We start from the raw sequence: 14,947 nt of genomic DNA, 5'->3' as shown, positions 1-14,947 counted from the left end.
GCACGTGCTAAAGTTTATGCATGTGGCATCTGCTCTCAGATCCACCCAGAAACCCAAGCGTTGCCTCTTGCAACGCCAACTGATGCTCCAAACTGATGATGATGATGACGCCCCGAACGAGTATGGCACTTTGTTCGTGTTTAATGATGCCGTTTGGCTGTCAACCAGGCATCTCTGGCTCATCTTAACGTGGCTACCTCCTGGCATCGTCATGTAGGTTATGTCGCTGCACGCTCGCTGCCTTTTCATCAACTCCGAGCCAAGTCGAGCCGAGTCCAATGATTGCCTGCATGCCAGTCAGAGCTTCCATGTCCGCTCCTCTGAGCGCTTGCTCCAATGACCCATAAAACGGACGCTGGCACTGGTACAGGGAGAGAGACTGTGGTGCAGAATCAGCTTTGTCAGGCTTTTGTGGTTCACATGGCACGCGCTCGTTCTCATCCTCATCCATGTACACGAGAAGCGGGTCATGTCAAATCGAGCGTTTGCAGGTACTATGTTACAGCAGGAGTGTACTCGTCCTCGTACACCCGGCCACAAACACAAACACAAACACAAAACACAAACAGAGACAGAAACAGAGAGACTGAGGGCAGGGCTTAACTTAGTAACTGTCAGGTGGGAGCCCAGCCTCTGGCAATTTCCATCGATGCATCCCCAACGAATTGGGGCCAACGATTACACTCATTGGGATGGAACTCGGATGGTGTCCATGGGATTATAAATGTCCAGCTAGTCAAAAGGTAGCCAGCCCCAGCTAGCTCCATGCTCCACAGCCTTTTGTAAAAGTTTGTTTCATTGAACAGGATTCAAGTTGCCACAATATATGGCAATAAACCCCCCCCCCCCTCCCCACACAAACAAATCTCTGTTTTCATTCGAAATGCAATTCATAAAAGTTATGCCAGGTGCATCTGTTTGTTGATTTATTTAGGCCCCAGTTTGATTATCTTCAACGGAATTTCTTATTCAACTTCTAATTTCTGTTTCTGAAACTCAAACCAGTTAAATCTCACAACAATTGAATTCCCTCAATTTAGTTCAATTGTTTAAATATTTCAATGGCTTTCAATGGTCCATCAAATCATAAGAAATAATCATAGAAAGGTTATCTCGTGTAGACCTTTGTGTTTCCTTTTTGGGATTTGTTTTTCTATGGACGCTTTCATGCATTCAAATCTTCAATGTCATCATTCCAATCATGTGTGTGAGTGTATCGATGGTTGTATATTTATAGATCCTTAGGACTGCTTGTGGCTTTTCGAGGTCCTTTCCGGGTCTTAGCACGGAGTTTCCGCCTGCTCAGCGCTTTGTCGGGGGGAAAGTTCTTCAGCAGCGTTACGTTTTATTTATTTAAACGCCAAGCCGATGAAGCCGAAAGTCTTAAGTGAGGGTTGGAGCGAGGCAAACGCTTGCTTTGAGAACCGTAAAGGAGGCAGAAGCTTTTATAATTTTACCCTGCCATTGGTGGCGGAGGGCCGAAAAGGGAAGCGCAAAACAAGCGAACGAACGGCGCACGTAGCAGAAATACAAAAGATATAAAGCGCACAAAAGATATAAAGTAAACTGAGAGTAAAGATAAAAGTGCCTCAGGGCCAGAGAGAAAACTTACAAAGACAATGAATGATAAGAAAGAAAGGCAGGAGGAAGCAGAATGTGGACATGCTGAGGGAATGACGAAGATGCTCGCCAAACGGTGAAGTCTCATGTTAAGGGTACGCCGGGTTTGACAAAGGCAAACCTTGGAAGCGGAGTACGAAGGACGCTTCATGGATTGAAAACTGAAAGTCTATAAAGAAGCTGGAGAGTCATTCCATCGAAAGTCTTAAGCATTATAGGTTATCGAATTGTTTGAGGGATACTTAGGCTTTATGGGGGTTTTCTAGCTGCATTTTTATAAGCATTTACTCGCACACACCTGGAAAGAAACAGAAACAAATAACAAATTAGTTTACTTTAACTAACTAACTTAACTTTTACTACTCTGGGTTTAATTCTGCGCAGAAAATGCACTTTTGCATTGGTTTTTATTATCATATGGCAGACGAGCGCTTTGGACGACCCCGATTTCATGGCAACTCATTCAATTCCCTGATTAGTTTTCAATTTGAACAGCCATTAGGAGTCGATCTGAAGTAATGCACATGCACATCCCGCAACCGGGTTGGCTGTGGGTTGCCCTGGCGACTGCTGTCAGCCGAAATGAATAATCGAATGGCACTCGTACTCGCACTCGCACTCGTCCACGGCATTGGGCCACCCAAAACGTAACGGAATAGTACAGTGCAGAATCATTGTCCTGTCCTTTGTGTGCATATTGCCATTTTTGGTTGGTTCCGTTGCAGCTGCTGGTTTGGTTTTTTTCAGTTCTTTTCTGCTTTTTTTTTTTTGCTGCAGTTTTGGGAGTGTGTTTTTTATCATGCCAGCAATTTATTTGCCAGTGGCAGGAACAACATAGAGGTAGAGGTAGAGGCAGTCGAGTGGAGTGGTTTGGGGGTAAAGAAACAAACAAAATATCGTTTGTAACAACATTTTAAGATGTGAACAGTGGCAGAGATGGTTCTCTGGGGGCTGGTGGGTTGCTGCACAAACACCAATAAGGAACACCAAAATCAATGGAAATATTCGCGTTGGCATAAATTCACTTTGAGGCCAGAGCACAGAAACGAGTAAAAAATGCAATTTGAAAAAAGTTTGTAACCCAGATTCGAATCCCCCCTTTCGCTACTATATGGTATTTTGTTTTTGTTTTTTGTGTATTTGGCAACCCTGGCCGCAGGTTTCTGTGCGTATTTGATTCTGTGGGTGTCTCTTGCATTTCGGTACAGGCTGCAGCTGGCGGAAAATGAGCAGAGAGGGGCTGAGAACTTTCATTGTTTGCTGCAGACGAGAAAGCAAAACATTTTTTTTTTGACACTCTTTTTCAATTTTCCCTGTGCCTGCCACTGCCTAAAATTCGACTGTTTCAACAAAAAAGAGGGGAGCGGAACTCTCTCTGCCTTTAAATATTTTATGCCTCGAATAGATGGGAACGGGGCTCGAGTGTGGGTGTTGTTTTCGGGTTCCGTTCTGTGGTCTTTATATTGCAGAACCTGAACAAACTTTTCTCTCCTCTGGCTCTCGCTTTTCCTGTTTCTGTTTCTGTTGCTGTTTTCCCTGCTTTCTCTCCACTCTTTCTCTTTCTCTTTGGCTTCTCCGAACACACGCACACACACATATTGCCTGAGGAAAATTTATTGAATTCGCATAGTAGCCAGGAAGGCAACTTAATTTTCAAGTGAAACTTTGTTAAGGTTCGCCATGTGCTCCAGCCAGGAAAACAAAAAAAGAGGCAAAACCAGCTACGACGACGAGGAGCACACTCCCAGACATTTTCAAGTGCCTTTGGGGCATGGGCGTGGGGATGAGGCAACCCTGGCACGGTGGGCGGAGGAGGGAATATGTTGGGTGGTTTTCGGTTTGTGTTTGCATTTTGTTAAGTGTTGAAAATTTATTAGTTTCACCTTAATTTGTTTGTTGACTGCTTTCGGGTGGTGTGGATACGGTGGGGTTAAGCAAAACAATTTATTCTTATTTCTAGCACAAAAAGATATATTGTTATTGCTTTCATCGCAATTTTGAAGGGTTTTGTGTGTAGGGAAAAAGGGTAGGAATTTTCAAATGCACTTGAAAAAGAAAATAAATGCTTAAAAAAGAAAAAGAAAAAAGAATTTTACATCTCTCCCCGACGGGGAATTGAACCCCGGTCTCCCGCGTGACAGGCGGGGATACTGACCACTATACTATCGAGGATGTTGCGATCAAAGCAACAATAACGCGTTTTGTTACCAGCTGCCAAGATCACACACTGAAAAATAACTTTGAATATTTTTCATTTAGAAGCTTTAAGGCCGGTTAAAGCGTTTCTCTCCGAGTACAATATTAAAAGGGCGTGCGAGCAGGATGGCAAATCAAAGTCAGAAGCGCCACCAAAGGGGGGTAACATTGTTTTAAAACAATGAAATGCTCCAACAAGCTGGCTGTGAAATGGACAGCGGTAGGTAGGCGGGGGGTGAGGAGCCCTACCATGGAGCCAAGCTGCGCTACAAGCCGGAGAGAGTCCAATAACAGGCAATAAAAGACAAAAGTGGAATATGTGCCACAACGCTGAACAGATGCCAACGACCAGGGTACCCTGCCACAACGCTCACCACTCCCTTCCTTCTATTCCATCCCATCCACAACATGCGAGTCCACTTGAAACTTTGCGCTATTGTACTTTTGGCCCTCCACTCCCTGCTGGGAATATACTCGTGCAAATTTTTTTTTGCACCACACCCGCCTTCCAGCTGTGGACTTTCTCTAGAATCTTTGGCCAAGCTAAAGCCACTTCCGACAGGCCTCTAAAAAATAAAAAAATAAGGGAAATGAGCACAGTTGGTGGGGAATCCTGGAGGTCGAAGTCCTACATACCCAAGAGAAATCAGACATGTGGCTTTATAAATTTCAAAATGTTTAGAAAGACTTTTACTATGATTATTTGATGTATATAATTGCCGAAGAAGCAGAAGAGTTCTAATCTGCAGAACTTGTTAACACGGTATGTGTTCAAAACTAACTGCGTCTAAAATTAATAATACCCGCTTTTCGGCAAGGGAAGTGTACATAATATATTGTACTGCTCATTGCTCATGCGGATGGAAAAAGTTTTAAAATATAATTGCTGTATGCTGCTTTAGCAAACTCCATTCAATTTATAAAGTGGGCAAAAGTTTTGTTCTTTTTCTTTCACGTTTTTTTACGAGTCCCCTGTTCCCGCCCTGGTTGACCACTTCAGACTCCCTGCCTCCCGGCCCGGACCCGACCAGTCCGTGTGGCATGTGAGCGCTTATTGATTAATAGTTTTATTGTATTCCAGCAGAGGCTTGGCCATTAATTTTGCATGTTAAATAAAAGAGCACTCAATTATGTGGGCTGCTTTGTGTAGGAAGTCGATGGGTATTTGGTGGGGAAGTCGGGCAAATCGATGGGGAGACGTGCAAGTCTGAAATATTCATGCACTTTATATATGTACTTGTGGACTTCCATCAAAAAATGAATGTTTGATGTTGATTTAAAGTCCTTTTCGGTCGGTTTGCCTTAGGGGTCTGGTCTCTGTAGAGAATTGGAAATTACTTTGTGAATTCATTTGAGAGAGATTGTAATCTGTCTGGAATATTCTTTCATTTCAAGACATTTTGTGCTGCACTTTTAGCGCTCACTCTACTTTCTGTCAGCTTTTTGGAACAGACCTCACCAAAGCATTTTTGCTTGACCTTAGATTAGATGCTAATGAGAATGCCAAAATCCACGTAGTTCTGAAAGCAAATACTCTTAAAAGAAAAATCAAATCAAACTTGCCGGCTTTCCCACAAAACACACTGAAAAATAATTGATTTTAGCCAACATAAAGCACAAATTATAAAGTTAACTCATTTAATTACGAGTAGTCGTCGAATTAAATGTCTCACATATCAAATAAAATAAAATAAAATAAATGTAAATTCTTTAACACTTGAATTGATTGGAATTCATTTCATTTCATGACTTTAATTAATTAACAAATAATTGTGGTTAACAGAATGGTCACTGACCCAAGAATCAAGCTGTCAAACACTCTAATTGAATAATCAACAAATAAATCTATATTATATATTCGAAAATGTAATAGTTTCATGTCTCTGGCTTGTCTACATCCACTGATAGTTCCTATGGCCCTCAAGGGTAGATAAGAACTTGCTCTGAAGGTCAGTATTTTGATTAAAATAAAAAGTAATAACAAATATATACATACATATATATGTACGTAAGAAATGCCCCCCATCAAAGTCATTCCCGATGCCGAAAAGCTAAAAAAAGTTACCCAAGTTGGCAAGTCATCAAAGTAATAGTTAGGCGAACCCCAAAAACGAGGCGTCAAAATGCCTCTAGGCCCGAAACCTGAGTGGAATACTTAAAAATAAATACGAATACCCAGAAATAAAACCAACAGAGGGAGAGGGGGACCCAAAAGATTTTCCGCCCTGGGGTAAAGGTTTCTGGCACCATTTCATTTTCATAATTTCACCATTTGGCAAATATCTCACGCATTTGCAATTATGTGAGGATTTTTCATTTCATTTCTTCATTTCATTTACGTTCTGTGTGGACTCCATTCCAGACCGCAGCTCGTTACAGCTTTTCCTCCTCCTATTTCCACCATTTCCATTCTATTGTTGTTGCTCCTTTGCACATTTATGCGCAACCGCATTTCAAAAGCAATAAATTCTGCAGCTTCGGCGTTGAAGTTGGCCAAACAAAAAAAAATAAAGCAAAAAGAAACAAAAATAAGGACGAAACGGTACGGGACGAAAACTGTAAAGAAAACTTTGCTCATTTGCGGCCACTGCATATTTTGATTTCATTTTTATATTCACTCAGCAAAGCTCTCGCTACTCTCTCTCTATCTCTCTCTCTCTAATAAATTAAGAATTGCAGCAGCCCCAAACACAGCATTCAGCAAGAAAATTAAAAGTACAGAAAGTACACACAATAATTTGTAAAAGTTTCAATTTCCTGCCAAGGCAGAAAGGCAGGAGGATTTTCTTCCAAGAAGCTCCACTATTCAAAAAGATTGTACATATATAGGGAAGTGAATAAGAAGTGAAAACCCTGTTAAAAAAATTTGCAGTCGTGGCAAGTGCCAAAATAATATGATACCTCGACAGCCAGGTTTTCAAAGATGCTAAAAAAATGATGACCAATAAAATGTTGTTAATTTCTCTAGCTTTTAATGGCTGTTACACACAATTCTAATAAAACCCTTTAATATTAATAAATAATTAATGCACCAAAAACCATTGCTTACAGGATATCTGCTATGCCATACACTCGTTTTTTTTTTTTTGTTATAATACATAGATAAATATTTCACGCGCTTGTTTTGTATTGAAAAGAATATTTTTGTTGTACTGCTGTTTACTTCGGTTGCTGCTTTCATTACAAGTCCTTCGATTCCTACTTTTTTCTCTTCTCTGCATCCGTTCTAAGCAAAGTTCTATGGACAGAAGAACGAAGCAAGCATCAGGCAGCTTGTTATTATTATTTTTCTCCCTTGAATGGCAAAAGTTGTGGCAGGAAACAATTTCCCCACTCCCACGCCAGGCTACATCTCAACTCCACTGAACCTTTGGTCCAAGTTCCTGTCGAGTTTTTACCATGAAAATTAATTGCGCATTTATTTTGAGTGAGTTTTCGCGTCCTGGCGGGACCGAGAAACAGCACACAGAACCCGAGCGAGACGGGCGGAGCTGCCGCTGATTTTCCTTAGAACAACTTTGCAGCAGTTCTTTCTTCACTCCTTCAGGTGCTACGCTGCGGCGGTGGCAAAAGTTAACTAACCGTGCCACTCGAGTGCCATTGACTGAATGCAGGTAGGTGGTGCCGGCAGAAAGGGTTTATGCGTGTGTGGTATTCATAATCATCAAACAATTAGCAGTAAAGAGGAGCAGAAAGGGAGCAGCAAAGAGGGTGTGGAAATATTAAGTGTTTGAGTATCTTTTATAGAAAGAACATAAAGGGAAGAATTGACAAAGGAAAACTTATTCCAGGAATTACTAACTGCCTCTACTGATGCCAAGAACTTTTCCATTTCATATTCGAATTTACTTAATTCAATTCATGGCAAATGCAAAACAACACGACGATTCAATTCTCAGATTTGAAGCGCACCGAAAATAAACTTGAACTTTGCATAAAGCATATCAGAAGATGGCAACGAAGCTGCGCTTCAAACTGTTGCCCAGAGCGAAAGTCCAGTGTCATAATAATAATCCAATAAACAATTATCATGGCGCTACCGCAACAGCATCATTATAATGAATTACACAATAGGAACGCAGCAGCAGCAGCAGCAGCAGCAGCAGCAGCAGCATCGCGGATGCTATCGCACCTGATGTGCACTTCAAGAGGCGTTCGTTCGGTCGCATGATGACAGCATCCGATGATGATAAGGCGGCCTGAATGATACGAATATGATGCTATTTTGGGTAGCAGCAGCAGCAGCAGCAGCAGCAGCATCAGCATCAGCTATGTGTGGCCTATGCTGATGGCATTGGCATTGTCTGCGACTGATATGGTGCATCGGACAGTGCTGTGGGGGCCATGGGGATCAAGCAGCAGCATGGATCGATTTTTGGGCAGCATTCGTGGGGTATAAAAGACACCGGCTGGGCTGCAATCAAACAACAGACTTTAGGTGTTGGTCGTTGAGCAAACCAAAGCCGGAGCAGTTGAAGCAAACAGAACAAGAGGAGCGACAGGACAAATCCAGGATGAAACTGTGCCTAGTACTACTGGCCCTTGTGGGCTGTGTGTGCGCATTCAGTGTGCCCACACAGAAGGTGAAGATTGCCGACAAGGACTTCCTTGAGAAGCAGAAGTTCATCTTCGAGATGGTCTACCGTGTCGAGGATCCCCTGATGTTCGAGGAGTGGATCAAGATGGGACAGAAGCTGATCGTTGACAAGGCCCAGTACAAGGTAAGTCTCAAGCTCAAGCCAAAAAGACTGTTCCTACCTTTGTTTGCCATTGCAGGAATTCGACTTCTACATGGAGAAATTCTGGGAGTCCTACAAACTTGGTGCATTGCTGCCCAAGGGCGAGTTCTTCGGTTCTCTGGTGAAGACCCATCACAAGCAGGCCTATGGTCTGTTCAACTTCTTCTACTACGCCAACGACTGGGAGACTTTCGTCCACAATGTGGCATGGGCTCGCATCCACGTGAACGAGGGCATGTTCGTCTATGCTCTGACCCTGGCCGTCATCCACAAGCCCGAATTCGAGGGTCTGATCCTGCCCCAGATCTACGAGATCTTCCCACAGTACTTCTTCAACAGCAAGTTCGTGTACGAGGCCGAGAAGTTCGACTATGAGGTGTTCAGCAAGCTGATCATGTACGAGAAGGAGTACAAGGACATCCTGTACAAGGATGTGAGCGAATTCAGCGACAACTTCTACTTCTACACCAAGGACTGGAAGACATGGCAGTGGTACAAAATGATGGGTCTGTCCCAGGAATGGTACGTCGAGGACAAGTACTTCCTCCGCGAGAACTTCGAGACCTTCAACAAGGACCCCAAGTACGTGGACATCATGAAGGGACTCAAGAAATTCTACATGCCCGTCGACTACACCCGCGACATTGACTTCTTCAACGCTGAGAGCAAACTGTCCTACTTCACGGAGGATCTCGGCTGGAACGCCTACTGGTACTACCTCAACATGGACTACGCCTTCTTCCTGAACGGCAAGGAGTTCGGTCTCGACAAGGATCGTCGCGGCGAGTTCTGGATCTACAATGTGCAGCAGATCCTGGCCCGCTACTACCAGGAGCGTCTGGCCAACGGCTATGGCGACATTCCCGAATTCTTCTGGTACAAACAGATCGAGTACGGCTACGATCCTCAGCTGATCTCCTACAACGGTGTGGGCTACAGCTACCGCAAGAACTACTACGACTACCAGACCTACGGCAACTTCGAGATGTTCAACCAGATCCAGAACTTCTTCAGCCGCGTGTACAAGGTGCTCGAGACTGGCTACTACAAGACCGCCGATGGCGTTGTCATCGATCTGCACAAGCCGGAGGCCATCAAGTTCATTGGCAACTACCTGCAGGGCAATGTTGACAGCTACGACAAGTACTTCTTCAACTACTTCTACATGCTGTCGCACATGTACTTCGCCGATGTTGACTTCTACGACTTCGAGGTGTTCCCCAATGTGTTCCTCAACTTTGAGACCATGATGCGCGATCCCTTCTTCTACACCTTCTACAAGAAGTTCACGGATGTGTTCTACCAGTTCAAGTACTACCTGAAGCCCTACACACAGAAGGACCTCGTCTACGAGGGCATTCAAATCAAGGATGTCAGCGTGAGCAAACTGGTTACCTACTACGACATTGTGGACTTCGATGTGACCACTCTGCTGAACGACAAGATGACCTTCGTCGACGGTGAGTTCGTCTGGGACAAGACCCTCTTGGCCCGTCAGGCTCGCCTCAACCACAAGCCCTTCGACTTCGAGTTCACCATCGACTCCGACAAGGTGCAGAAGGGTGTCGTGCGCGTCTTCCTGGGACCCAAATTCGACGAGTATGGCCGCGTCATTCCTCTGGTCTACAACAGCAAGAACTTTGTGCAGATCGATAGCTTTGTGTATCCGTTCGTTGCCGGCACCAACACCATCAAGCGCAGCTCCAAGGAGTTCACCTGGACCGCCGAGGATCGCACCACCTACACCGAACTGTACAAGTACGTGATGCTGGCCACCGAGGGCAAGTACGACTTCCCCCTGGACATCAGCGAGCCCCACAACGCCTTCCCCGACCGCCTTGTCCTGCCCAAGGGCTGGGAGTCCGGCATGCCCATGCAGTTCTACTTCTTCGTGTCGCCCTACACCGAGGACTACGAGCAGTTCTCCAACTTCGACTACACCTACTCCTCGGGCGTCGGCAGCGGCACCCGCTTTGTGGACAGCAAACCCTTCGGCTATCCCTTCGATCGCCAGATCGACGAGTACACCTTCTTCGTGCCCAACGGCTACTTCAAGGATGTCAAGATCTTCTTCGTCGACACCTTCGCCAAGTACTTCGAGAAGAAGTACGCCCAGTTCGGCACCTTCGACTACTCCTACTTCGACTTCTAGACTCCAGCGCTGGATCTAGTTCTAAGCAACAACAAGAAAAACCATAAACTTAACTTTAAATGATTGCAATGCTTAAGGCAAACAAAATCCAAACCAAAAAAAATTAATCATGAGAGCCAACTCTAACGAGAAAAACTAAAATAAAGAACTACCCATACACAATTCCATCTTTCACTCCGGGGTTCATGTTTAAAGCCACAAAACAAATACCGCAACCAACAATCGCAAGACGAATGACAGGCAGGCAGGCATGGCAGGCCGGCATGGCAGTTTCAGTTTCTGTTCCACAAATTAATGGGGTCACATTGGCCCACCACTGACTGCGGCCACTCGCGGCCAATCGAAATTCGAAATTCAAAACCGCAAAAACTAATAATAAGCACAAAATGAACCCTCAGCCCAGTGTTCCAGTCCCACTCCTCCATCACCATAATTTGACTATTCGATAACAGTGCGGGTGGGTGGTGCGTTACACGATACACCCACTCGTTGGCAAAACAATCAGCAATGCCGATAGTCAGGGAACATGCAAATTAAGTTACGCTCTCTCCACTCCTCTCCTCTCCTCTCCCTCCCACTCTGGAACTTTGATGTGGCGGAGGCACCCAATTGAATCACAAGACAAACACTCAACATACCGTGCGTTATCGGATCCGTGTCCGTTGTGGCAACCTGATTTGTGCTAACGATAATTTACACTTATGAAGGCCATCACATTTGCATTTGGCGCATGGATCATGGAGCATGGCGCATGGAGCAGGAGGCACAATGGAACAAAGGGAATTCACAGGAGGTTCTCGTTTCGCGGGTAATCCAATCTGTGTGACAGTTTGATCTAATCAAACAAGTCGCAATCTACATTTATGTTGGGGTCACCACTGAATGGTTGATTAGATAATCTGCATTATTATTATTAAATGCTAATGTTTAACTGGCAGGGAAGCTATAATTCGGTGTGTTTTTATATCATTCTGTAGCTGACAGAGTCTCCACAAAGTTTTTCAACTAATTTCTATGCCTTGAACTTGTCTCTATTGATTTTATGGCATTTTTGCCTGTTCCATCTCTGGGGGTAAGTCCTTCCTAGCTTTATGACTCATTCTATGTACACTTGTGTATCCCATGTATCCTTAGTTATGCTTGGCTATCGATTACATCTACATATGTACTCGTATTCGTATTCCCTTCCGCTGCTGTTTTGCTGCTGGTAATGTTTTATGGCTCTTATCCTCTTATCTTCCCTTGTTGTGGCAGGATGAGGACGCTAATCAGAAATAGTTCCCTGATGTCCGATCCCTTTGGCTACACATTGTACTTTGTGTCTACAATTTATTTCCGTCATTTTAATTGATTCCGTCGTTTGGCGTCGCCCCGCGATGGGTTTTCCCAAGTGCAGTGAAGCTGGAGCTGGAGCTGGAGCTGGAGCGAGCGCATCTTGTTATTTGTAACAATTAATATCCAATATCTGGGTGCTGCCATCATTAGTTTACTTTGTTCGCCCTCTCTCCATATCTTGTCTCTCGTGTTCTCGTTTTTGCTGTTTCTATCTGACGGAGGAGATGTTTCACTTCCAGCTACAAAAAGCTGACGATATCAATGGGCAAAACAACAACAAAGACGCGGGCCAGCTTCAGCTTCAGCTTCAGCTTCAGCTTTAGCTTCGAGCTAAGTAGTGGGCCAACGACAAAGCAGGAGTGGAGGACTGGCTCCTTTGCTGTTGATGCTGCATTTGACAGACCATTTATCATCGCACTAATTGTGTATCATTAAAAAAGGCGAAACGGCACACAGCTCCGACATCGGTGGGGCGCTGATGTTAATCCAAAAGAAGGCAGGACAGCAGCAGCAGGACAGCGAAAAAGTAAGAGCCCCACCAGACGCAGCTCCAGACTCCAGGCTCAAGCCGCAGCGCAGCCCGGCTGTATCGATGGGGCACGGCACGGCACTGACAATGGCAGCCACGATGCGACGACAGCGACTGCGGAGGAGATGGCCGCTGTGACAGCGTATCAGAGCCAGAGTCAGAGTCCGCTCCAACGTCGCCAATGTCAATGACAGCAACGGCAGCAACGGCAGCAGCTACCATGACAGTGATAGAAATCTGTGGCAAGCAGATTAAACGTGTTCACAGCCAGAGAGGAAGGAAGCCAGCGAATGGGGAGTGTTGAATGAGTTGAAGCCCACTCCAAACGGAGGCATGAGTGGAATGAGTTGTCTTTGTAGAAGTCAGTCATGATTATTGGCACTTTGCCACCCGCCGAGCGATACAAAGGGTCCAAGAAATTGATTGAAATTAAGAGAATATTCTTAGGGTATAATCAATAAATTATTGATTATTTATTTATAATTAATTAGCGATATTTGTTGACTATTTCTTTATCTAATTTAACTCATGATAGTTTGATGCATTCCTTTGATTTTAATGACTATATTTTTACCATTTTTCTTTCGCTTTGTTAACCCTTTCAGCCCATCAGCCATCAGCCATCAGCCACTGTGCCACCATAGAAACACGAGCCCTGAGTAGGGTTTTTGGGGTTTGGGCAGAGACAAACTCAAAGACTAATGGGAAACGTGTGCGCCATGAGTTGCGATAAATGGCGAACACAGCGGAGTCCGTTGATAGTAAGCCATCTATCGAATGGACAACACACCCCCGCACTCTGCACGCACATAATAATCATAAAAATTCAAAGCTTCTTTTGTACGCCCTGGCCCCACAGCTGGCATCGATGATGGATTACGATGTCAGCTCCTACCCAACGGAAAACACTGAAAGGCCGGAGGCCTGATGGAAATGTTAATGTCGTTGCCAATCACTTTGTTAATCCATCGAGGACGGGTTAGTTGATTTTCCTCTATGCGCCATTCCGCCATTCTGTTTCCCATTCTGTTGCCCATTCCCATGGCACATTCGGAAAACAATTATGAACGGGGCTGTATACAGGATGAAGCCCTGGCCAAATTGTTGGCAAAACTGAACAGACAGAAAGACAGAAAGAGAGAGAGAAGCAAAGTCTACGGACTCTGCTCTGACCAGCAGTTGTCACGTAATACATACTAATTAATATTGATATTTTCTGATAATGAGCTGTGCTACGCTTCTCTTCTGCTCATTAGATATTGTAGTTTCTGCCAAGTCAATGGCATTTTGATGGCCCAGAGAGAGCTGCTCCTTGGCCATAATTGGAGCGCACGGCCCAAATGCTAATTGAAATGAGGATTGAGCAGATTCATTTATGTACGAGATTGTATTGTGCCGAACTACCACTCCTTCTGCTGCTTGGGGATGGACAGAGAGAAACTTGTGATGGGCAGCTGCTGAATTTTGTGGAGCAGTTTCCTTGGGAATTCAAGGAATGGTTGGTTGCATTCTGGATTACATTGCATATACTCAATGGTAACTGCTCTAGATGTTTATTTATAACACTATTTATTTATATATCTTTCTTTTAACCATTCAGCTCATGTTTCGCCTTAAGTTTGTTTGACTCTACCATAAAAACTTCTCACTTCTCTCCCACTGCCAACCACTGCTGGGTCTTTCGGTACGGAATCTTTAGGTCGAAGAGCTCTTCTGTTGTTTTTCTCGTGTGTTCACAAGTGTGGGAACAGCAATTCTAGGAATAATCTCTCTGCACAAGTAATTAGTTATGTTCAAACTACAAATCTCGTTTCCCATTGCCCATTTAAAAACCCAACACGTATCTTGTTCGACATTTGATAGAACAAACAAAACGAGGCAAACAGAAAAGGAAAGGAAAAACTCATCCTGGCACTCTGCTTATCCCTGGCCTCGTAAAAGGAGGCACCAGTTAGTGGAGGCGAGGCTCTCCTCCCCCCCCCCTCATCGGTTAGGATGCCAAATGCATTTGATGGCTCAATGGGGTTGGGGTTGGGGTTGGGGTTGGACTTCCGTCTCTCTGCAGAGATCACGCTTAATGGTTATGCCCATGTCTACAGGCAGCCTCGTAAAAGTGAGAGGGACAGCGGCCATAAAATTGCCCCACACACACCCCCCACTCCAAGGCAGGGGCAGCTCGAGTGGCAGGCAACAAAAATATTTAATGAAATCAGCAATGCCACACAATGTGGATGGAGGGAGGAGAGATGGAAGCATAACAAAATGCAATTGTTGCATTATTAATTTATATTATGCGCAATTGTTGCAAGGCCTGGCAGGGGGGAGGAAGTCGGCTCATCCACCCACACGTGCCACAGACACACGGTGGCATGTGGC

General features: G+C 44.6%; 2 protein-coding genes and 1 non-coding gene across 3 annotated transcripts in view; 1 reads left to right on the top strand and 2 right to left on the bottom strand.

Moving 5' to 3' along the window:
* Nucleotides 1–14,947, bottom strand: part of LOC117584447 (semaphorin-1A) — a 115,289-nt gene that overhangs the window by 54,760 nt on the left and 45,582 nt on the right. The window lies entirely within an intron of this gene.
* Nucleotides 3,721–3,792, bottom strand: Trnad-guc. The gene has a single exon. It is a non-coding gene; the product is annotated as a tRNA-Asp (tRNA).
* LOC117584450 (larval serum protein 1 gamma chain) lies at nt 8,247–10,760 on the top strand. The gene is made up of 2 exons (XM_034273367.1): nt 8,247–8,537; nt 8,593–10,760. Exons 1-2 carry the CDS (start codon nt 8,331–8,333, stop codon nt 10,705–10,707), a joined length of 2,322 nt encoding a protein of 773 aa, XP_034129258.1. The 5' UTR covers nt 8,247–8,330; the 3' UTR covers nt 10,708–10,760.

This window comes from Drosophila guanche, unplaced genomic scaffold, assembly GCF_900245975.1.
Source record: "Drosophila guanche unplaced genomic scaffold, DGUA_6, whole genome shotgun sequence".
Taxonomy (NCBI): domain Eukaryota; kingdom Metazoa; phylum Arthropoda; class Insecta; order Diptera; family Drosophilidae; genus Drosophila; species Drosophila guanche.
Note: the sequence above shows the minus strand (reverse complement) of the source record. Positions and strands in the feature narration are given on the sequence as shown.

Excerpts from the sequence above, each read along its gene's own strand:
- LOC117584450 (XM_034273367.1), top strand. The coding sequence starts at position 8,331 with ATGAAACTGTGCCTAGTACTACTGGCCCTTGTGGGCTGTGTGTGCGCA. Across the intron at positions 8,538-8,592 it reads TTGACAAGGCCCAGTACAAG|GAATTCGACTTCTACATGGA; the intron begins GTAAGTCTCAAG and ends TTGCCATTGCAG.